The sequence below is a fragment of the Megalopta genalis genome, chromosome 10 (assembly GCF_051020955.1).
Source record: "Megalopta genalis isolate 19385.01 chromosome 10, iyMegGena1_principal, whole genome shotgun sequence".
NCBI lineage: Eukaryota > Metazoa > Arthropoda > Insecta > Hymenoptera > Halictidae > Megalopta > Megalopta genalis.
In genome coordinates, this window is record NC_135022.1 from 12,167,833 (window position 1) to 12,193,355 (window position 25,523).

General features: G+C 45.4%; 1 protein-coding gene across 5 annotated transcripts in view; it reads right to left on the minus strand.

Moving 5' to 3' along the window:
* The window catches only part of pum (pumilio), a 200,083-nt gene extending 175,019 nt beyond the window's left edge, over positions 1 to 25,064 (minus strand). Inside the window, exons 1-4 of one of the 5 annotated variants that reach the window (XM_076524726.1) lie at positions 24,517 to 25,064; positions 23,629 to 23,850; positions 23,224 to 23,352; positions 22,944 to 23,066 (exon numbers count right to left, since the gene is read on the minus strand). In XM_076524726.1, coding sequence (XP_076380841.1) covers positions 22,944 to 23,066; positions 23,224 to 23,352; positions 23,629 to 23,850; positions 24,517 to 24,612 — 570 coding nt within the window. In that variant the 5' untranslated portion in view covers positions 24,613 to 25,064. Of the gene's footprint in view, positions 1 to 19,119; positions 19,163 to 20,776; positions 21,458 to 22,943; positions 23,067 to 23,223; positions 23,353 to 23,628; positions 23,851 to 24,516 lie in introns of those variants that run through there. The other 4 variants (XM_033469604.2, XM_033469603.2, XM_033469606.2 and 1 more) reach the window with 4 other exon arrangements.
* Between the last annotated feature and the right edge of the window lie 459 nt (positions 25,065 to 25,523).

Consider the following 25,523-nt stretch of genomic DNA (forward strand, 5'->3'; position numbering starts at 1 on the left):
CGATTCTAACCTACTCAATCGATGAATAAAGAGTCGAAGTCTCGTGAAAAATGAACACAAGGCAAACAGTGGATCCGACTCTGGTGAGCAAGGATTACTTAATTTCGACGTGGAATTAGGAATGTTCGACGACCTCCGCGATCCGCGTAATCAAACTTGCGAGTCATTGTTGGTCCATTAAGCGGTAGATGTGTCCTCAGTTTGCTCCGATAGCGAGAAGAGAAGAGGAAACAAGATGGCGAGAAAAAAAGGGAAAAAGAGAGAACGAGAGAGAGAGAGAGAGAAAGAGAGAAAGAGAGAGAAAGAGAGAGAGAGAGAGAGAGGGAGAGAGAGAGGGAGGGAGAGAGAGAGGGAGGGAGAGAGAGAGGGAGGGAGGGAGAGAAAAAAGTATTTCCAGGTTGTGTCCCGATCGAGGCTCGTCCGTCTTTTCACCTAGATCGACAAATCGGCGGATAAAAGGGAACCGAGAAAAAATCGAACGAGTCGCGCGGGTTTAGAAACCGGTTAGAAATCCCACGGGTGAAAACACCGGCTGAAAGAGCGTAGCTTGGCTTCGTGTGCGGCGATTCGCGCGTCAAGTTGGAAAGCGAATCTTCGTTTGCATCGTCCTACGGGCACACGGTTCTTCTTTCTTTCCCTCGTTCCTTCCCTTCCGCGCACGTTCCGCCGATTCTTTCCGTATTTTCTTCCCTGTTTCTCCCATTTCTCTCTCTCTCTCTCTCTCTCTCTCGGAACGCATCTCGCGCCGTTCGCGGGAAGAGAAGACGAGCTTCGTACGGCGCTCTCGCCGTAGAAGAATTCTTGAAAATTCCGGTGACTCGAGGACGATCGTAATAAGAATAACGTCTGGCCGTTACGTAACGAGCCGAGGAAACTAAAACGGGTTTTGCACCGTTTGTACTCGAGCAACCCTGCCCCGCGTCGCGTCGTCGCTCTCTCGTCGCAACGCTACCCACTCTGGGGCCTCCGCGAGCGACGAGGACGAGCTGCGTTTCCGTTCTCGGAATCGACGCGAAACGAAAGGTTTCCACTTGCCTCGCGCTAATGCACCACTACCGAACGGTAGACGCTACCTTCGCGTGGCGCGGCGCGTCGCGTTCGACCACCCGGTAGACGAAATTACCCGGCCGCTGTTCATTCGACGGGCAAGAATCACGGTGTACTAGAACGACGGGGGGATCCGGGTCCGTCTGGACCCGAAGTATAAACATTGTTATTTGCGTATATCGAGTCTCTGACAACGAAGTTTTAACCCCTTGCGTAACGATTTATTTCCAAAGAAACCCGCTTGTGCAGACAATTGAATTTAGCGCGACTCTGTGCGAGGAACGATCACAAAGTGAAATGAAAATGTTTCTGTTTTTGTTTGATATATTTATATGCACGCGGACGACGCTATTTCATATGCGATAGAACGAATTAGCGAAGCAACGCTGATATGAAATCAAAATTAAAAAATATTCTCCTTAAGTTACAATGAAACTAAGGAAAAAGAAATTCCTAATTTAATGGTACTTGTTGCGAACAGAATTTACAAACAATTCGAATTCCTTTTTAATATTACTTAAGATAATGGAGAGATGAAAATAATTGATAAGTTTCGCCGTAATATTCGTAATATTCTACGAAAATTATTCAAAATGCAAACATCGTTCAATTTAGTTTCTAATTCTTGCAATCGATGTTGACAATTGTTGTCTTTGCATGAAAATCCGTGGTCTAATAGCGACAGAATTTTAGACGCTCGTTTGAAATTGTCGATATCGTCGGGAACTGATTCGGGAGCGGATCATCCTGCGGTAGAGAAAGCGGCACAGTTCTGAAGCCAGCTCTTCGGGAGGCAGGATAATTAAAGAGAAATGATCTATTAAGTAATTATCTATTACGCGCCTGATTCTATAGTATTTCGTTAGCAAACAGGCGGTGTAACGCTGTGTATTCAATTAATGAAACACGAGTCGCAATTAAGACATACGCAAGGCAATTTGTTCGCACGGCGAACATACTTTCACGGTTTTCTGGCTCCTATCGAAGAGAACTTTCCTTAATTCGAGTCGTAACACGGGTTATGCGGACGATATGCCCGCGCCGCGCGTAAAATTTATGCATGCGATCCAATAATAAAAAAAAGCAGCTGGTTACGCAAGTAATCGAATGCACAAGACTTTGTACTGCTGGATATCGAGTGCGAAAGAAACGGCGATAATTTCGCGAAAATTTTGCATTCGTTGCGCGCATTGTTTCGTTCCGTTTAAAAGCGTGTCGACTCGTTAGAACGAACAATTCAATCATTTTCTCGTCGCGTCGTTGCCTAAAATAATTACTTGTTCGCGTGTCTAAATAAGTTGAATTCCAAATCGAATGTGAAATAGACTATTATCAGACTATTTGTAATCGGAGCCATTTTAACTTGAAATCTAAAATATTTCTTGCCTATCTTTTTATTTTATCTATTTTTTCTTTAAATATAAACAAATTTGATAACATTTTATAAAACCTGCTGTATTTTATACGTATGAAATTGAATATTGTAACTCGTGCAGCAGTTCACTTTGAACAGCTTTTTAAATCTAAAGAAATTTGATAATGTTACAATTATTTTGAAACGTGGTACGATAATTTTTAGTGGCGAGTCAGGGTCATCGCTCCACTGGCAAAGCGTTAATAACGTCATCTTGTTACTTGCAATCTATTAAAATTAATAAAAACGGAACGCGGCAACTAAGCGACGCCAATCTTTCGCAACAGATGCTGTAAATTTATATTTTGCACGAAGATTCGCCGTCTATTCATTGTCGTTTCCAATATTTCCAGCCGGTGGACAAACGAAGGTGTATCTTCGCTATCTCTCACCTATCCGGTAGCCGGATGTCTCGCGTACCCGGTTCGAATCAATAGTTCTACGATATAGACTCGGCTAATTTCCTTCGGATCGGCGCGACACGTGTCGTCACGCGATGCACCCCGGGATTTGCCGCCCCCATCCTCGATAAAAAGGTTTCTGCACCGTGAAGACGCGGCTCGAGCCAATTCGAGAGGGTTCGAAGGCAATCCGTCGGCGATTCCCGCGGCTCGCAGCCAACGGGAACACGTTTTCTAACCGTACCGTTGCAACGAGGTGCGAAACGAACCGTGGAACCATCAACGGGACTGCGACGGTACGACAAGCCACGTTGCAATTAGCTTCGAATCCGAACCAGCGATCGGCATTTCGTACGATTCTTTTCTTCCCCCGAACAAATGATGCGCTAACTAAGCCGCCGGAAAACCCTGACCAGATAAATTCGAGTCCTCCGCCGCAGTAGCATATCGTTACCCAATCGTTTGGCTCGCGAAAGGTTTCTCAAGGTTTCTCCTGCCCGGCAACCCCTTCGAGCAAGCCGCACTATTGCCGCAAAAAGTCCGAGTGTCGCGTGCATTATTTAAATCTGAATCTTTGAAGGAAGCATCCCGGGTCACGTAAACGCAAACGTTTAATGGCCAGAAAGCCAAGATTGAGAACGGAGAAGGCGAAACACGTCCGCGGACGTTATTTTTATGCGTGGTTATTTATGGCCCGAACTCAACTTTTAGATTCCCATATCTGCACAGAATTTTATTTTCTCTCAAATAAGGATCCTTCGAAACCTCAAAGTTCAAAATATTAGATTTTACTGACAATTTTCCGATCAGATATACAGTGCGATGCGAAAGTATTCGAACGCCTTTTAGGACTGAACGACTTTTATTTTTATAAGTGTTAGGCCAAGCAATTCAAATTTTTGTTCAGATGTTAGAGGGATAAGTTCACTAGACAATGGCTAGAAAATTGTTTTCAAAAATTGCAATTGGCTACGATGGCGAAACAAATAAAAAGAACTTTCGTCTTTTCACTTTTTGTAATTAGAAGTAATAGCGAAATTAAAAAACAGTATTTTAGTCATTTCTAATGGTGCCTTAGAATCGCCATCCGACTGCGAAGGATTAACACTGAACCTATTTTAAAATTGCTGGTATTATATCGACTCTTTCGTAGCAAATGTTTGAATAAATTTCTCAATCCAAGTATTCATTGTAATAAAAATCGTGGGGACAGTCTAAATAAATTCAGTCTTACCATTTTCACAGAGCAACACATTCGCCAATTTTACTGCTCGGTATGTTTAGCGTTAATATATATTCTTGACTCTACTCTTTTATCGTGCCATCTCCGTTCTTTCTTCTTTACGTCTTTTTTAATACGCTATCCGTGCGACGTATTGTCATAAAATAAATATTATTATTACAGTACTAAAATTGGTGCCGAGACGAATTCATTGACCTACTATACTACAACCTGAAATCTTAGAACGACGCTAAAATGCTTCAAGCCGCAGAAAGCGAATTCCCGGACCACTGTGCCGTTGGCGAAAAGACGAGCGAAGACGAACAAAGACGAACCACGCCGATACACAGCGCTATCGTTATCATTATTGTGTAACGTCGGCGGCATATTGTCTTCCATTGGCAGGTACTACATCTTTGTGAGCCGTGGAGCCACGATTCCAGGGTTGGAAAGCAGGCACTTTGTGAAGGCTGAATGCGCCGCGGTGCCGGATTAAGGAATCCGTCGGACGTTATTTTTAATTAGTCTGCGGAATCGGCGCGGCGAGACGAAACTTGGCCATTGAAACTGACTCGGGGCTCACGACTGCATATTGAACTTGATCCCATCCAAAACGAAAGGTTCGGTTCGGTAAGGCAAAGGTAAGGGTAAGGGTAAGGGTAAGGGTAAGGTTCGGTCAACCGGGGGCGATACGCCGCGAGTATCGACCGCGTCGCCGGCCGGCAGAGACGCTTTTGCACGTTCAGGCTAGGGAAGAGAGCGAGAGAGAGAGAGAGAGAGAGAGAGAGAGAGCGAAAGAGAGAGAGAGAGAGAGAGCGAGAGAGAGAAGGTAGGAGGACCGAAAACCGGGCCGAACCTAGAGGGACAGAGACAGACAGAGGGGGAGAGAAGAGTCTAACCCACGGTCGACTTTCTCGTTCCTGGAACGCGAACAAAGAGGGGACCCCAATATAATAATCCATTTCCACGGATTAACTGATGGGCACATCCTCGTGCATCCTGGGTGCGCCGCCACATTAACGAGCGACCCGCGTACTATCGACGCGCGAATCAATTTAGAGAAAGTCCCGTCTCTCGCGCTGGCTCGCCCGCCTCCCATCCTCCTCTCCTTCTCCTGAATAACTAATGCCGAACCGAAAATATGGAATATTCCGTCGCGGCACCGCGCCGATAGGATAACGCGGCGAGGTCGCCGGGGAGACGGCTAGCCGGAAGCTATTTAGCTTCTCTCGAATTTACGACTAGGTCGGGGGTTGCCGCGAGGCCTTGACGGAAGGCGCGCGCGCGATCGCGTCCTGGTCGTCGAACCGCGAGAAACGGAGACGCGAAACGCTCCTTTCGCGTGTCCTCGCGCGGTCCCGCGCCGATGTAACTCGGCAGTTGGGGGAGAGCAGGGTGGACAGCTGTTGCGACGAAGGAGGCTTTTAAGGTCTCTTATTTCGAATCGACAGGAGCGCTGGCTGCGACTTCGCGAGATGTTTATCTATCGGAGATGGTACGTCAAGGATCGGAGACAGATGGTAATTTCAACGAGTTATCTCGAGCGACGTCGTCTTGCGGAATTAACGCTGAGAAGGGCACTGTGCGACAGAGCCGTTGAGAAGGCTTCCGGTAGGTAAAGCGTTAAGGCGGGTGTCCATCTGTGAGTAAAACTCTCGACAGTTGCTCCGTAGTTTAGTGTATGCGGGACCCGCCAGGCCCTTCAACCCCTGCCCGCGCGTCTTATTAGATGTACGAAACTGATTCGTTTTATGAGAGTATAATAAATTCTCTGTAACTGACGCTCAGGCTTGGAGATACGATTATTCTCGAATAATCTCGCCTTTTGCGGCCTGTTTTTATAGTTACCGATTATCAACCGCTATAAAAACGAGAATTGCAAGGCTGAAAATTCTTCACAAATTGTCCGTTTTTGTTTCCAAGCGGAGCATTAATTAGGGAGAATTTACTGTAGTTATCTGATAGAGGCCCTAATACGACTGGAGCCTCGAGACTCCCCGCATACAGCTAGGCAAGATGCGGGATAGGGTAGGGGGTCTGGCGGGTCCCGCGTATACGAAACTATAGAGCACGGGTGGCCAAACTTTTGATCAGTACCTATTTTTCAAATTATAGGCGGAGGTCTACCAATATCGTATGTATTAAGTGATCATAAGGAAAGTAGTAATTTGAAGCGAAAAATAAGTTTAAATTTAAAATAAACATAGATAATATCAGACTGGCGACTAAGAATAGTTACGCGGTCGACGCTTTGGCCACCCCTGCTGTAGAGCAACTGTCGAGAGTTTACTCTGAGATGGACAACCGCCTTTATTAAAACCTACTCTTTCTTCCCCCGAACCCTCCCAAGTCAACGTTTCCAAGACAATATCTCGTCGAATCTCATCGGACGCTCTACGGCTGGTGACTCCGTTGATTTCTTCCGACGCTATTCTGCTTTCGGTCAATTTATGAGAGGATCATAGATTCGCCTAGCCTCTTAAGGCTGTAGTTTCCGTCGACGGACGAACCCCATTGTGTCAGATAGAGGTTGAAAATTAAGTCGGGTCGGGATACCTCGAAGGTTTATAAAATTCGGGTACCGGAAAGAGAAATCTGGTCGAGTAGGGATCCCGAAATCAATTGTATTCTACATGCCAATTTGGTAATAAAATAATATTCACATTCTCTATTGTGAGCTGCTTCACCTTTATTTTATTATGCTGCTTTTCCTTTATTTTATATCTCGTTATAGTAGACATAGAATAGAATGACCTATGCAAATTTGAAAATTTCTCTGGAAAATTTAGTTGAGATCTTTTGACATTTATTGTCATGTGAAAGTTTCTAGCTACACGATATTTCCACAGGTCGTACCGCTTCCTTAAAGAACAAAGGTAGTTTTCTTGAGGGATCTGGCCACGAAGTGGAGAAGGCAGGGGTGCCTTTTGGTAAGAGGACTGTGATTGACCGCTCGCCACTTACTTACCCCAGAACCATCGAGGCGAACGTTCTTTGCATAGACTCAAAAATTGCTGACATGCCCATCTATTTGCACGTTACGTCATGTACGTTATGTCATCCGTTACATTTTATGAAATCAAGATAACAGCAATTATGGTTATTTAACTTCACGCGTTTCGTTTCGGTATCCCGTCGTTTTCCATTGTACCGAACTCTGTTTGTTATCATTTGTTCAGCTTTTCTTACTTGTCTGTTCGACAGTCGTCACTAGACCGCAGATTTTTATGCATTCATGATAAAAATATATAGATGCAACTTAAGATGGAACAAAGATTAAAACAATTGAAAAATGTTAATGCGTTATTTTTGATCTATTAAGGTTATCTCACACAATTTTTATTCGACATAAAAAGCCACAGGCCAGTCATCACCTTCCATTCTAATTTTGCAACAGGGTTGGTCCCGTTAAAATATTAAAATAAATAACCGAGCTCTAGGTGTACCAGTAGCCTCGGCAACTTGCATTTTACACAATGCTGGGGAAAATAGTAAAATAGTAAAATTAAAATAGTTAATACAAACCTTCAAAAAAGTAAATAGACTCCAAATATTTTTATCTTTTCACGTAATATAGAATTTGACAAATAAACTTTCGTTTGAAACAGCAGTTACATATGGGCGTTAAGTAGTTAAACATATTTGAAATGCTATTTCCATATGTAACCACTATTTCAAAAACAGTTTATTTACCAAATTCTGTATTACACGAGAATTTAAGAAGATCTGTAGTGTCTATTTACTATTTGAAGAACCGATTTTCCCCCAGTCCTGGTTTTATACATACAACAAAGAAAGGCCCATCGACCGATACTTTTGACCGACTGTGTACGCGGGCTAGCCTGGCGTCGGCCGGTCGAGAATTAAAGGGACGAAGAAGATGCCGAAGATAGCTTCCTCCGGAGGATTTGCTCAGCGCGTGGTGGGGAGGACCAGGGTCTAGAGTACTACTATCGGAGGAGACGTTAGCCCCGAACGGCTGTGCTCCGAAACCAGGCCTTTCTGTTTCGAGGTTCGTAACAGGTGCTTTGGCTCCGGCCGACAGAAACTCGTACAACAATAGCGGCGAGCAGAGATCGGATGCGTTCGTTAGGCGAGACCGCGCGAGCGTTAGCATTCCGTGTCTCAGAACCGGTCAGCGAAAATTTTTGCGCGTTCAGCGTGAGCGCACAACCGAAGAAGCGAGCAAGAAGAAAACCTGCGGGGAAAAGAGACGGGCGAAGAAAGAGAGAGAGAGAGAGAACGAGAGAGGGAGAGAAAGAGAGAGAAAGGGGGGGAGAGAGAGAGAGACTCTCGTTGGCTAGAAGAGGAGGCGATGTGGTTCTATCCCTTGGAACCGTCCAGCAGGCAGCAGAAGCACTTTTGCACGTTGGCCACAGCCACGGCAGGGAGGAAAGCAGAGGTGAAAAAAACGAGGGTGCCTGGCGGGAGCGAGAGAAAGAGGGAGACACTGATCAGCAGAGGGGAAGAAGAAGCCGAGAATCAGTCGAGACGAGACGAGACGAGACGGAACGGAACGAGATGGGTCGAGACGCGACGAAACAGAGCGCTTGCCCGCTCTCTCATTGAACAAAGCGAACGCTATAGCCTTCCGTACCCCAGGCCCTGCCCCCACCAGACGTCCAGATCGCCCCTCCAGGAGAGCCCGGCTCGCCCCACCATCGGTAAGCCGCGATTCCCCTAACCGCCCCGCGCACGCTGCACACCCACGAGGCTCAGCCCCCACCGAGGAGAGGAGACGAGAGGCAGCGTGGACGTCGTCGCTAAACTGCCACGGGGCCACCGACCCCTCCCCAGGCCCCGCGGCCTCGGGTCACGGCCACTGTCCTCGCAGAGAATCAACGGCAGGCACGAGGGAGGCGAACCCTGCCTGCCTGACTGCTTGCCTGCCTCGGATCCTCGGCTCCTCGGTTGCTTGCTTGCCCGCTTCTGCCTACTGGCCTGTGGTGCCTGCACGTCTCCAGTCTTTTCTCCTCCTTCGGCGCACCCTCGATCATCTCCTCTACCCTTTCGCCTCTTTCTCCGAGACCCGGTGACGCGTGTGCGTGCGCCTGCGTACGCGAATTGCGTGCGCACCGGCCACGCGTTAAGGGGTTGTTTCTATTAGCTGCCGGAAAAATTTCGACCATCTTCCTCTCGCCGAGGTTCCCACTGGGGTTCGGTCGCAATGCGCTGGCACACTTCTCTGTTACCGTGATTTCGTACACGTAGGAATTTTCCTCCGATATACAATTTTATTGCCGATCAAAATCAATGCGTGGCCGAGCGAGAAATACGAAACCTGAGACTGATGTACGTTAGAAAAGTTTTAGAAATCAACTGTACTTTGGTGGAAATCATTAATCGCAAGGAATATAAGCTGAGATATACAACTGTTATTTATCGATGATATCAACACGTTCGCCAGCAGCGTCACACACGTCCGACGACCATAATTTTGTACTTCGCGTAAAGAACATCGAATTGATTTTTTGAACACGATTATTTAAAATTGTAAGGAATACAGCATATTTAGAGAATTTATGGCTTCTCTTTGTCGACACTTAAGTACATATTCAAAAGAAAAATGTTTCTAAATTTCTTTAATAGCCAGCAGTTTGTAGAATTGTAAAATAAGACAAGATCCAAGTTAATTAGTTCAATTACTTCAATTAATGTAATTCATTCATTCGATTCCCATGGTAAAGTGTTTCTATAATTTGTATGTTTGTAAGTCATTCGACTGTGGTAAGTTTAACGTCAACAAGGTACAAAAACATATCATTGAGGCAGCAAAGCCTTGTGCGATCCAGACAGCTCTAAAGCCGAGCGAGAAACACGCGGAGTGTCGGAAGGGGTGGCACGGATGCCCATGGGGTGATGTCACATGGTTAAATAAGTAGAGAAGAAGAAACAACAGTTTTCGAGATTGACGAGCACGAAGATTGAACGCGCACACGTGCTGTTGCATCGGGATCGGCTGGCACAAGAAACACGCGACCATTTTGTTACCTGCACAAACTGTATCACGTTCTAGCCAGCTTCGGACAACTAACAGAAACGAGGATTTGCATAAAGATCGTGTCAGTCGTTTAAAATTCTGCGCTTTATATTTCATTGTTAACCACCGTCATCTTCTTAGAGAGTAAACCCTTTACATCACGATGAATACAATAGCATCAACGGAATCATTAAAACTGCAAACTTCCACAGCGACAACATTAACTAAGCAATTCTTCGTATCACATTCTGTAATCTAATGGATGATTAGTTCGTTCGATTCATCAATAATATTAATAGCATCCATCGGCGATCGAAGAGGAATCGCCCTGATTGGAAGCTACATATGCAGAATATACGCTGACGCGGCCGCGTTGTTCCGGCGCGATGAATTAACGGCGAGAAATCGAGTCTATCCGCTCGGATCGAAACGTCGAATCCGTGGGCATTTTTTCGGCGAAGATAATATTTTGTTACGGAGGATCCTCGCACGGTCCCATCCGCTCGCCGGTGTTTGTTCCGAGGACGGGGCGGCCCTTGATCGGTTTCGTTGAATCGGTAACACCACCGATGCGGGATCGAGGTATCGGGATCGAGCGAACGCGAGAATATTAATGGGGGACATTAGATGAATGAAGGGTATCCGTAATTGCCGTGGGCGGGACCAACGGCCGACTAAATCGATGCCATCGGTCTTGTGACACTGGTGGCAACGCCGCTGTCGCTGGTTCCCAGTGGCGTTGCAAAGGCCTATGGAAATGAATTTCTCCTTCGCGTAATACTCCGCGCGGCGCGCAGCCCGGCCGGGGTACCCGATGACGATTCCGCGAGCGTGACCGATGCGTTTAGGTTCAACGACACAGGCATCGCACACGTCACACGCACAAGTCACGGCGCGGATACGTCACCGGCATGACAGCAGAAACGGCGGAATACGATACGAGGTGACCGACGCGCGATTCCTACGGTAAAGAGGAATCCGCGAAAACCACCCCCTCGATGCGATTCCAGCGACAGGCGGCTACGTGAGCCGCACGCGAATTCGATTTTGTCACCGCCGCGCAAATCAGCCGGCTCTAATAAACGAAGGGAAGGGACGACGCGGCCTGAACCTTGCTATTTCGCCCGCCGCTTCTATTTGCATCCTTTCGCTGGAAATCGCTCCCGAAAGGTAGGCCAAAGCTGCCTAATATATGAACCTGGCTTGTTTCCGTTGCGCGGTCGGTCACGAAAATATTCGGACGCTTTCCGAAACGGAATAACTTTCTTCGAATCGGACCACAAAATTTGGATCTCTTTTAAGCGAAAGGGGACTCGGTCTACTGGACAACTGTTAAATAATTGTTCTGAAAAATTGTAATTGGTTGCGTTGAAACAGAAATTAAAAAATCGTGTTTCTATGTTAAAATAATATTTTTATATTCTTATTTAGTAAGAAATCTCTTGAAAATGGCGAGTGTACAACTATCTTCATAAACATTATTGTACAGTCCATTCGTTGAAGTTTAAGATAAACAAATTTTATCCGCGCAACGTGCAAAAAAAGGCAAAAGAAATTAATCTCCTACAAGAGCCAAATTGAGAATTTGGCTCAAATTGAGAGAAATTATATCTCATATTAAGAACCCATTTCTCAGATCTGTGAATTCGCATATTTTTAACTTTTTCTTTGTTACGAAGGAGCGGAATTTTTTGTTCTGTATTTTTCAGTAGGTTATGGAGGAATACGAATTTTAGTTTTTGAACGTGTATCTACTTTCGATAAAAGTCTTTCTAATCGAAGATCATGATTTAAAAAATATATGTAAGTCTCATATTAAACAGCTTTACCTTGCGCATCGAAGGGAGCCTCAAAAAGAGTTTCAAGAAATTGGGATCCCGGCCTCCTTTCGATCGCAGTGTTTGCAGCAAGAACTTCTCTAGTATCGCAACATCAATTATAGTAATGCGACAGGAAGATCTAGTGGAAAATTGGGCTCGGAAAGGGCAGACGATCGATTAGGTGCAAGCGAAGAGGGATGACCAGGTGGAAAAACAAAAATGGCCGACGATGGTGTAGAGCTCCCGAGCTTCGATTCCGCTTAGCCATCGCCGGAACGGTCTTCGATTTTTCGAAAAGCTATCAAATCTGAGACTTGAATTTCCGTTCGAGCCACGTACGCTCGGCGTTTCGCATCGTTTCGCGCCGCTCCGGCCCGGCGTCCATCGAAAAAGGGAATCGGAAGCTCGATCGACTTTTCTCGTCCCATGCTAATCGCGCCCTTTCGACGCCGATATCGGCGTTCCCGCGAATTCGCCGGCGACGTCTGCGCGATGTCTGCGCTTCCAGCTCGACGCCGAGTGAAAGTCCCGAATCAGAGAAACCGATTACACGATACGAAACGATTACGCCGAGCAGTCGCGTAACGACTCGCCGGCGACTCGCGTACGAGCGCATCCGAGCGGTCATCCGGTCGGCGAGACTAAAATTATCGGCAGCGATTAACAAATTGCTCGACACCCTCTACGTCGAGGCTACCGGTTCCGGTGTCCTCTAATCCTCATCCCTTCCCGGTGTCAATTCCACCCTATTTTCAAGTTTCACAGTATATTATTCTGCTATGTTTATAGGAAAACTGATCCCAGACTTCCTGACATGAAATTTCCTTTTTCTTAACATGAAGTATATGTGTCTATTATTATCACACTGCGCTTTTTATGCGAAATGGAAATTGTCTAAATTAATTGCACGATGCAGGAGGAGCTACCTAAATATCTAATTCTTTCTTCAATCGTTTTAATAAGATGACAGGAATACGATAATTGTTGAAGGATGTCACTGCGAGGGACATAATATTTTAAATGTTGGTATTATATTGCTTCATGATGGGCTGCGTCGCATCTGGCGAGAAAGTGCGACGACTGTCTACCTGGACAAGATGTCCTTAAACAATAGACAAGCGTAGACCCGCATTCCTCTGCGCATATTGTCTATTTGCACTGCGTTGCCATTTTTGAAGCACCTACGGCCAAAAATTTTGGTTTTTGTCAATTGCCTGCGTTTTCTTTCTTTTTCAATAAATAGCTTTCTCATTAAAACTAATTCTGTTACGATTATTTACGTTGCCTGTAAGTATTCAACAATAATATTTTTAGAATTGTTCAATGTTTAAAGGTTTTTGCTATTCTGCCTTTTCGCCATAAACGCATACGATCCGCTGTCTAATTATTATCTATAAAAGAACATGTAACATAAAGATTTGATACACATTTGAGTCACATTTCTTTTCGTCGAAGAAGTATGTACCTAGAAACTGTAGAGTTCGAATCCAATACTTTGGAAAAATTTGGAACGAATGTGTGCGATAACAAGCGAGTGAAAACTTGAACGACGAGCAATAGCAACAGAGGTCACTTTGTCGTACGTCTTAAAAACGTATACGCAAATATACATAGTGTACGCTGCGATAAGTATAAAATAGCCGTTTGTTCGGCACATCGTTTCATTCTACGGTGTGTGACCCACCAAAGTGTTCGTACTCATTTTAAAACGCAATAACTTCTTCAAAACTGAACCAAATGACTTGAATTCTTTTTTAGATGATAGAGGAACTAGTCTATTGGACGATGGAAAAAAGCTTTGCTATTGTTTGTAATGAAAAGAAACAATTTTAAAAACCCTCGTTTTTTAACTTTTTTTTATCTGAGCCTACGACGGAAATTTAAAAAATGCCTTTTGTAGGTCTCGATGACTTATACACGTGCTGAAAATTTGATCGAAATCAATTAACCCAGAGTCGAGCTGAAGGATTTAAAAAACTGCAGATTTCTTCCAGTTTTCGGTCAAAATCGTGATAAAACATGAACCGATTTCGATAAAATTTTCAACGTGCATATATAAGTTACCGAGATCTACGAAAGATATTTTCATAAATTTTCGTTACAGACTCGGATAAAAAAGTTATATAAAAAAATAGCAAAATTAAAAGAAAAAAAATCATTTCAGCCATCGTCTAGTCGACTGGTTCCAATACCATCTAAAACAAATTCCGAGTCAATTAGTGCGGTTTTAAAATAGTTATTGCGTTTTAAAAGGCGTACGAACACTTTTGCGAGCCACTGTACGTGAAAAACGTGAAGCGTACACTGTCAATTCGGCACACGATGGACACAATAAGTTGGAGAAATTGAGTGCGGGACGACGAGGGTTCGGCTGGAATTAATTCGGTCGTGAGTGCGATCCGATAGAGAAAACGCGTTGCGCTTTTCTCTAAAAGGCTGCCGAGCTTCCTCTGCAAAAAGGCTCGAGAGTCGCTAGAGAGCAACGTTGATCGCGATACGATTCGAAAATCGGGGGGGAAAAACCATCGGGCAGGCCTCTGCGACGTAACGTATTATTCATTTATTCTAAATAACAGCGGGAACTCGAGTCGCTCTCGTCGGGGCTTGAATCGACGACAACCTATCGATTATCGATGGCGCTCTGCGTAAGTTCACTGACATATAAGCCGAAGTCAATAAACACTCCCGTAGCCGATCGCGGCCGTCCTCTCCTTTTTTTTCTTCTTCGCGCGTTTCTCTTAGGATCGTACATTTCCCCGGCGGTGTCTCTCTTCGCACAATCTTCCGGAGCCCTTCTTTCGCAGAAGTTGAGGTCACCCGTGAAACCGGAAACGGGTTCCTCTCGGTCTTCTTCTATCGCGGATAGAGCACGATAACGCGAGCCCGTACAGAAGCAGCCGTGGTTTTCTCGGCTATAACGGTGGCCGCGATTCAAATCCGAATATTTTCCCGTCGGCTGTTTGCTTTCCCCGCGAGTCTCGAGACCTTCCCGGAGAAAATATCGCGTCCCCGGATTCGAGATGCTTGCTACTCCGACGCGATTTCTCGCTGGGAGAGCTGCGACCAGACCGTTTAACGGACAATTTAACGCCGGAGCTATCGGAAACCTCGAAACGAACTATTTCAGACGTTTCGACAGCTTGGAGTCGTCGTCGCTATCGTAACAACACCTGCGAAACTTATTCCAAAATCGAATTAGGACAAATTATCCATCGCGTAACGTTTCTCAGGGTGTATAAAATTATCATCGATTTTGTTACAATTGAAAAGCGTTGTCGTTGTTGAATATTTATGCTGCTGTTCGACAGGTCGACGCTTCAAGAAAACGTAACGAGCTTCGAAATATTTATTTCGTAGGAATGAAAAGATAATGCGAGTGAAACAATAAAGTACGCGCGTGTACCTATCATGGAACGTCGTTTTCGTACCACGGCCCCGTGTCCCGTATTCCGAAGCGGGGACATTAAATATGAAACACGGACGCCAACTGTTTCATAAATCGGGGCGACGAAAAGATTGAAATGCACGATACGGAACGGTATGTCCTTGCTAAGGAACATTTCTTTTCGCGGCTGATTGCCACGTAACGATATTTCTGTGAGTGAACCGATAAAGAACAATGTTCAAAAGTATGGCTAGAATTTTTACGTCCACTTGCATACGATCTATCTATTTATTTTTATTGTGCTATTTGCGCTGCTGTTTCAAGTTGGGATCGCAAATGAACCGCGTTCCGTGATAGGTACTTTTACCTTACTGTTCGATGGATCGGTCGGGTGTAAGCGTCTCTCCGCAAAAGAGAGATGCGCGAGAGAAAGACAATTTACGGGGGCAACGATAAAAGAAGAACGGGAAGATTGAACGCGGGCTCGGGAAAAAATGCAAGGCCTCAGCCGGCTGAAACGGAACCGGCGATAAGAGCCACGGTCGCAATGTAATCGAAAAACGACACTGATCTTGTGTAACGACTATCGCGGAGAGGCTCGGCTCCGCGAGCAACCGTAGGCGTTAACTGCATAACTACCCGTAACCATCTGTTACCGGCGACTCGAGAAGAGAAAGTTTGTTGCAACGAGGTGACACTCGATATTTTTCTGCCGTAACGGAACACAGAAACGCCTGCTGCGGAGCGTCCAGCATACGCGCCACATTAACCCCAACACGTTTGAGGGAGAGTCAAAAGGTGTCCACAGAATTCGGTTTTTTTTTTAAAGAGGAATTTTGTGCTAGAAAAATATTATATTGAATGACGGTAAACAAAGTGGTCGGAAGATGGCTACAGAATTCAGAAAGTTCCTTTTTTAACACGTTGAGTGCCACGGGGGCCACCGGTGACCGGCACTTAACTTGGCGGTGACGCCATGGGGGCCATCGGTGACCGGCGCGCCCAAATTGATAGGAATATATATAATTTAAAACAAATGTCGATATCTAAAATTTTGTATTATTACCATGGGGGCCACCGGTGACCGGCGCGCCCAAATTAATAGGAATATATATAATTTAAAACAAATGTCAATATCTAAAATTTTGTATTATTACCATCGTCAATTCGAACAGTGACCCCTGTCGCAATTAACACGTCGAACATGGTTATACACTGTAACTTATCTAAGTTACTTCAAATGATCTCAGGAACCCCTCATTTCCCGCTTGTACAATAAGTTTGGGACACCCTGTAGGTGAGAAAAATTATTTTAAATTTCGCATAGAAAATGGCTACGACTGCAAAGGACTAATAATTTAAAATAAAAATAAGTACACCTGCAGTCTCCTATTCTCGAATGTAGATAAATTGAGAGCAAGCTGAACAGAGTCATAATTACAATTGGCTGTTAACACTTGGTTTGCGGAAATTTTTAATTTGCGATTAGTCAGATTGTAAGGACAGATTTACGAGTTATTTATTCGATATGGTATACGTGTTACCTACAATAAGAGCTCGTTAAAAAGCGGAACGAATGTCTTACTGTTACTTTTATAAAACTCTTAATAAAACAGCTGCCTTTAGTGGTCCGTAAAGCTAGTGTTAACGCCGTAGTCGTCAATTACGGAAAACAGAAAGGCGTCGAACACCGGAAATCGAAATCTCAACGACCGCACTACTCCTAGCAATTTCACAAAGCATCCCCCCTTTGGCCGCGAGTGCCTCCGGTCTTTGAGATGGTGATTCGTTGGGTCCGAGGCCCAAGCGCCCGGGAGTTAAAGGAGACCCGGCATCAAAGAGACGAAAAAATAAAAAAGAGGCGAGGAGTGAGACGGTTCTCGGTGAAACGCGGCGGAGCCGGGAATGTCGAAAGACGTCGTCGTGCGTGCGGCCGCCTGAAAAGACGTCCGAGGAAAGAGTATGACGCGGCTAATGGAAGAGATTTCTACGACAAGTAAGGTCAACCCTGAACCTCGAAGCGGCCAGAACAGGAGATAGTGAGTCACGCGAATCAATAATACCACGGAGAGTCGCTATTTGCCGTTTCTACTGGCGCGAAAGTGCCGAGCAGAGGGTACGTACGTACGCCGGTGAATCTGGCTCGCGGACAGATTCGCATCTTTCCCGGACTGTTTTCTTCGTTGGGGAAACGCTTTTTTCGTTGGACGGCCGAGGCGTTCGGAAGTATTCGGGGGGAAGGGTGGGGAGGCCCGCGATCGAATAAAATGGCGGCCCGTGGACCGAAAAGAACGGCCGAGGATCTTTCGGCCGGCCGCGAACCGAAACGAGAGACGCAAAGTGGAAATAAAAAGGCGCGCGGCGGGAGAACGCACGGCAGCGATTGGTGGCCGCTGAAAAGCGGCCAGCAGCAAGCAAAACCGGCCGTCGAGAGCTTTTCGGTCGCGCGGCACACGGCGCGTTCACACCGTGTGTCACGGTTCACGGTTGCCCATAGAAAGACCCTGACAGTGTTTCAATCGATTAGCGCACGCCTGAAGGGAGACCCACCGACGAGAAGGGGGATCCTATGCAAAACACAAAGCCGTATAAATTTAAATGGCTCCGGTCCAAACGAACCACCACCGGGCTGCCCCTTTTCGCCGAGGGACGGAGTCGCGGGACACGGAATTACGAAACGCCAAGTATCGCGGGGACAATGGACGTCGTTGATTGATCATCGAGCGGCCGCGAGAGGAGACCCGCTCTCTGCCGCAATGGACACGCGATGAGAAAAACTTGCGAGATGCATTCGAATAGTGAATTCGAGTCCTGAAAAGCGTGTCCTTGGATTCAAAAGCTGAGGAAGAAACACAGCCGAGATTCGTGTTCGATAACAATCGAGATGATTTCATGTATGCTCGACCTAACTGGGTGATTTACCACGAAGGTGCGGCTCGAGGCAAATACAGAACATTATACCGTAATCAACGTAAACAGCCATTGATGTATGGCGTAACAATTGAACGGGGAAATAGAAGAACAACCGAAACCTTTTCAGCGTGTGTATCGGTCGGTATCGAAAATAGCGAGGAAAAATAAAATTCACATAACAGGGGCACCATAAAAAGGTTAAGGAGAGATCTGCTATGGAAGCACGCGTCTGTGCGTCGCATGGACGCCAACGTGTTCACCTAAACAACGCCAACGTTCTCTAATACCTCGGTGCGTTGCTTGCTCACGTGCACAAGAGAGAGAGACGGAAGTTAAATGGGGGGAGAGGTGGAGAGACAGACAGAAGGAGAGAGAGAGGAGGGGGGAGGAGGAGCGGAGTGACGGGAAAAGGACAAAACTCAGAGCGTTTCGCTGGATAGAGTTCGAGGACGTAAACAATGGAGAAAAAGACGGGGAGCACTGCACAAGGATTCAGCCTGCTCGTCTAGATACATATTTTTTTCTATGGCCGGACGCAGCACAGCGCTCCAAGGACCCCAAATTGAGCCGTAGCTCCGAGCTGTCTGCTTCTCTCCCCTTTGCCCCTCTGCCCAATGTCCGCTCGCCATCTCGAGCAACGAACTCAATGATATATTTCGCTCTGAATATTACTTGATCGGGACGTATTTGTAATAACACGATATCCTACGATCGTTTAAACTCTCTTAACCGTGAACGGCGAAATATTTCTGTAAGCTCGGAACAGCGAGCAGACTTGCAACACGAAAATATAGCAGCTTTGGTGGTTGAGGCGTCACGCTAATGGATTCGTTGTTACATTACAAGGTTAACCGAGTTCGAGGACCTGATTGGCTGAATAACCGTCGTAGACACCTCCGCGTGCAACCGCGCTCTACACAAATATAATTCTACTCACGATTACGATCAGCTACACTCTTCCCTCGGTTCCGCGACGACTAACTGTGATCGAATCGAGCACGGAACCTACGCTACAATATCTATTCCCCGCCGATACCCTCTATTTTGACTCGGCAAACAATTTTGTTGTCACTCGAAAAGCCGATCCTCTGTTTACTTCTTTCACTGGCGCACAACTTTTGTTGTCGATTTCTTCCATCGGGCGACTTTACAACTAGGCTGAAAATATCGATTTTTCGTAACCCTTGTGCTAAAAGGTTCAACAATTTGGAATTTTTTCGTGTTCGGTTTTAGACACCGAAGAGATTGAAGAACCTATAAATAGAATTAATTCCGGCGAAAGTTTGCAGAAGAAATAAAAACAGTCGTTTTCATCGACCATCGATCGAGGATCCCGTGCGGCACGAGATTTCTTCGATCCACGGAGTCGTAAACAAACCATATAATATCGCGCGTCCATCTCTGCGACTTTCTGGATACACGAGAAATGGAATAAATATTTAACGCTCTAATTCTGCAGTCTGCGAAAGTATTTGTTTCTGTATGTAAACAAACGAAACCCTGATCGAGCGAAATCAAGGCGACGCAGAAAAACGTTTACCTTGACAGATTTGTTATGAATTTTCCAAAATTCAATAAGATCAACAGATCAACAGCTTGATTGAAGGAGTAATCCTACTTTTCCAGTCGAATACCTCGTAATCGCTCCGAGTAAATAAAAGAAATCGTATCGCAGAGTGTAAACACCGCTTTCGATATTATGTATCGGGTCGATCGACGAATTCTGCGGATTCGCACATCTGTATTGGAGCCATCTTGACAACGATTTTGCAAATAAGCAAAGAGGCTTTTGCGAAAGAGGAATTTTCCATATATCCGAAAGATGATGAAGAGTGATTGAATAAAACGGAGATTAATATATATATATATATATATATATATAGATTCCAATAAAGTTCTGTATTGTCGTATCCTAGTAGCCTGCCCCCGTTCTGCGAAAACCGCAGAACTCTCCGAATGGACCGGAGAATATACGAAGAAAAAATTCGAAGTTCGCGAAACGATAACAAAACGGGAGCAGAACGGGACGTTTTGACAGATCACGGCGAGCGCAAGTATTTACGGCGTGTTCGTCAAGATTTCTCCGGTATCTGACGTTTCAGAAAAAGAAGAGAGTCTCTCCCTTGAAATATGCACCTCCTCGCGAAAAGCGTGGAAAACAAAACGCGATGTGTGATACACGGGACGAAAATATACTTCGCGACAGACGTGTGTAACGTTGCCGTGTTCGTAGGTATACGATCGCCGACGCGAAGTACAGGTACATAAGCGCGGAACGTTGCTTTCGCAATGAGAAGAAATAAAATCGAGAAAAAAATAACGATCTCGTTTCTGACGAACTACGCGAAGAAACGTTTAACAGTCGTAACAAGCCCGCGATCGAGTTCTCGGGCTCGGAACCTGGCAAATAAACATGGAGGTTTTCGTTGGAAAGTGAAAAATTTGTCGGAACATAACCTAGAAAATTGGCGATCGTATGACGCGCGTGTGAATATTTGAAAGGTAGGCGGGGACTAGAGTCGCGGCGATAATTGACGGTCGGGTGTACAAAGTAGAACTGTGAAGAAAAAAGACAAAAGAAGAAACAAATATACCATGTCGGCCCCCAAATCCTTCATGTCGCAGTAAAGAAACAGATCCCCCGGTGGTTTCATCCAGTCGCCTGTGCTCGTGCCCGCTCCCTGGCCGTAACCTACACCGAAACTCTCCACCGTCTCCAAGGTACCCTCGGCACGGCGCGTCACCTCCGAGAGATTCACCGTTAACCCCGTGGTACACCGACAACGCGACGGAAAAATTCGACACACACTGTTTCGCACGCACTACTATCCCCGACGGGCGAAGTTATCTTCGAGTCGAAGGCGAAGGTGAAATCCGCGAAATCCTTAGAACGCCGTGGAGGACGCCTCTCGCTGAAGAAACAAGAAGGCCGGACGGACGGTCGTCTGCGTGAACGAACGTCGTCGGTGCGTCGCGGGGCGCGGACGCCGATTCAGCCGGCACTGAATACGATACACACCACTCCCGGTTGTTTTCACGTTCGTTTTTCCTCTCCGGAACACACGGGGACAGACGGACAGAGACAGACCTCTCACGAAACAGAGCACACCACACCGCCCCGGTGAACAATACGAAACACGGCACCACGGACGACAGTATACGCGAGAGGGAGAGAGAGAGAGAAAGAAAAGCGTTCGGCCGCCTGTCAAACAGTTCGACACCTCCGGGTGCCTCGATGCTGCCACTGCTACCTATGCTCCTCTCTTCTTCCTCCTCCTCCGCCTCCTCCTCCACCGCCACCGCCGCCGCTGCTGCTGCTACCGCCGCCGCCGTCGCCACCTCCTTTCTCCTCTCGCGCACTTTGCACACTCACTACGCGAATACGCGTTTATTTACAGGAGGGAGCGAGTCGATTACCGCGTTCTTGATTCGAAGTTCACGTCCGTCCTAGCATATCGCGGGAGACGTGTCGTTATCGGCCGTTAAAATAACGCGGGGCTTCGTCGTCGTCGTCGTCGTCGTCGTCGCAGCACGATGCCTTTTCTACTTATCCGCGTCTCTCTCTCCTCTCAAATTTTCGTTAACCGGCCTCTCTCCTTCGACAGAGACTGCCCTCCTAACTCCTGACCGAAACAAAGAACGACGCTCGAGCCGAGCGCCCTCTGCCGAAACCTCTGCCAATCGTGCTCCGTTTCGCGAACCCGGCCGACCAATCCACGCTCACCTAACTTTTCTACCTACCGTTTGTCTACGTTCCTACGACCTCTCACGGCGACCGGATGAAAATTTGATCGCGCTTAATGAATGTACCTGACCCGACCAGACCTGGGCTCCACTTGCGAAACAACGTTCTTTCAAACATTTATCCCATCGACCCGTTATTACAGTTACTCTTAATCCAACCCAACCGAATAATTGCCGGAGTCGCGAAGGATAATTTCGGTGAACACATTTGATGCTATTCGATTCGAACAATCGAATATGATGAAATTAAATATGCATACACGCGAACAAGAAACGTATCCCCTTTGACATTTTCGGAGGTGAACCGTCGATAACGTCGGACATACTAGTTTCGATAAGCGTTAGAAGAATTCTTAATTTGTTAAACGGCCAAATTTTGACCCTGACACAATTCACGCGAGGCTCTTACACGTCGACGAGACTTTCTATTTATTAGATTGTTCGCCGCTGCTATCAGTGGCCGTGATACTCCGAAATTAAATAAAATATAAATGGTATAAATACATTCAGTAAGATGATAACAGAATTAGAAGCGGTTGACTTTTATATTTTTCAGTAATTTATGAATACGACGTGAAGTTACTTGATCCATTGTCCAACCTTAGGAAAACACGCATCTATTTACGTGTTTTGAGAATAACAATAGTAAGGAATGATTTTTTACAACGTACTAAGAGGATAATCAAAAAGAAAAAAATGTGATTTCTATTTCGTTTTCAATTTATTAGAGGCCTGTCTCTATTAATAACTTGAAAACGGAACTGAAATCGCAATTTGTCCTTTCCTGATTTCACCTTTTACATTGTCCTGAAAAATCTCTGCTTACATGTTCTCCCACCTGTTGCCATTCTACAGTAATACCTAACATATTTCCAGAAAATAATTCTCACTCGTGCATGAGACTTGATTTTGTTTGTAGAAATATCAAGGATACTGTACATTGCGTTATACAATAGCAAAATATTAGGCTACTTATAACTACGCACTACTAAAACAACTGATACTGGTCGTGCTTACCTGACCATTCCTGAATTGCTGCTGTTGTTGTTGTTGCTGTTGATGATGAAAAAGTGCAACTTGTTGCTGAGCTGTTATTTGGTTATTGAGATAGACCAAGTGTTCTGCGCCAGGTGCTCCACTCTATAAAATAGATAAAAATTTGATTTGTTAATAAGAACTGTTATGTGATACATTGCAATAACAATACTAACAGTATATTGCGCAAATTTGATTTGTTTTGAAAAGATGTGAAAAGTTTTGTAACAACATCTATAGATATTTATAATGTCCTACTCACTTTCAGTTGCATCGGATGTATTTCATAAGGTAGATGAACATTGTTCATAGTTTGTAGTCCTAGTTGTTGTGGTTGATTTTGTTGTGGTACACTCAGTTTGGTAATCGGATACTTCCACTTTTCTGGGTTCTGTAAAACATTCGAAATCACGAGTAAATAAAGGAATAAACGCGTCTGTGTGACGGAATATTATTCTTATTATCATTTAAATTATTCTTTGCAATATTCCTGGAGAGAATACTTTTTTGATGAGCATAATATAACATGATAAAAAAATTACTTAAAAAGACTAAGAGAGTATGAAATATTACAAGTATGTGTACAACATTTTTAAGCAGTTGTTTTATCATGTTTTATAAGGTTATATCGTAAAATATAGAAGCGTCCACAATTTGATATACCCACATTATCAATGATAGCATCGTCCGCAAGAGCCCAGGCTCTCGGTGCCTGTTTTGTTTGAAAAGTTGAGGACTGGGCATTAAATTCTGGCTCAGTGGGGCGTTGGAACACGTAACCAACCATGGCATCATCCTGCGTTCTGCTTACACTCATTTGATGTGTCTGGCCAGGTTGAATACGCATACTATCACCGCCAGCCATTACTTGTCCGCATTGCTCTGCATCCTATCGATAACAGAAACAATTATTATTCTTACAGGATCATTAAATAAATTTATGCTTGAGAAACATAATATTTATATCATATACTAATCAATACAAGGTACAACACAATTACTATCGATTTCAATTATAATTAATATAAAGTACCCAAATATTTATCATTATTTCACAGGGTAGCAATAAGCGGTTACAAAACAAATTCTTCACTACGCAGAGACTTGTATGAAATGTGTAACTTGCAACTGCTGCTTAAAAACAGAGAAAAAAGGTGGTGTGCTGCTTTAATTTCATTGTTGGAATCAGTTTAGTAAATGCGACCTAAACATCATTATTTCTATAGGGTACATTCTGCCATGATGGATCAAACAAAGCACAAGCATATGCACAATGGAAGGGCACTTTTCTACTCTTTCAGAGGACGGAATAAAGATCCTCTATCTTGATTTCCGGTGTATTAATTAAAATGAGACACAACGCGGAATAATACGATCGCGTGAACGTTCGAATTGACGTTCCGCGAATATGAATTCTTCTGTCTTTGAAACACGTGAGATAGGTTATGATATTTCGATCGCACGTAAAAGCTTCGCTGTCAAGAGAAAAATATTCACGCGGACGTGCGTCGATCAACGAAGATAGAAACAGAAAGTATGGAAAATAGGTGCGTACCGTGGGTATATGTCCGTTAGCGGAAGGATGGTGTAATTGCACGGAAGGTGCCGGTTCACCCGCTGCACCAGCGCTACTCGCACCGAGCCACTTCATGGTTCTGTCAATTTGTACCGCTGCCACGGGCACGTTCAACGACGGTTGGACAGATAAGAAGAACCTTCGCCGTGAAGGTTAGCTCGGTCAGAACCGGCGTCCGGAGCCAAAGGTATAGATCACCCGTTACGTTTGTTCCGCGGGCATGTTCCGACGGCGTGCGACCCTTAACACTGTCGCATCTCCGCTGTTTCCACGACGACGATGCCGACAACGACAACGGGAACGATCAACCGTAGAGAAATCTTCTATTTGTTACGATGCCGCGGATCGACGAACGCCAGACACCACAGGAGAGTACAGCAATGGCAGCTGGCCGCGAGCGGTGCTGCCGGATTTTTGACAACACTGCCGGACGATACGAAAAACGAAACGAGAAACACAAAGGGAACCGTCGAACGGACGCAACTCGCTCTCTAGTCTATTCGATCTTTCGGGTTTTACCGAACGATACAACCGCTCGACCAACGGCCCAACAAAACTGAGGGGATGTCGGAGTCGGAAGGAAAAAATAATTGAAACATACGAAAAACGACAATTGCTTGTTCATCGACGACCGTTCGGAGGGAAATTGGAGGGGTAGGAAACCGGGGCGCGGGGGACAGGAGTCGATAATAAATCGGAGAAATTCGGATCCCGCGTGCTGTTGGCTCGGTTGCCTCTTTTTCACAAATTCGATCCAATTAATGGTGGGTATTCTTTCCGATTCGCGGTTCGAGTTCCACGGAACTCGACCAGTCGAGCGATGCACTGGTCGGTTTCGACGATTATTTGCGACCGTTGCAGTTACTACGAAGCGTAGCGTTTTTTTCACACACTAAATTCCGTAAAACTAACGCTTAAAATACACTATTCACAGATATGTACAGCGAAGTACGGGCACACAATGTGCGTCCACCGGCGTACGCGTG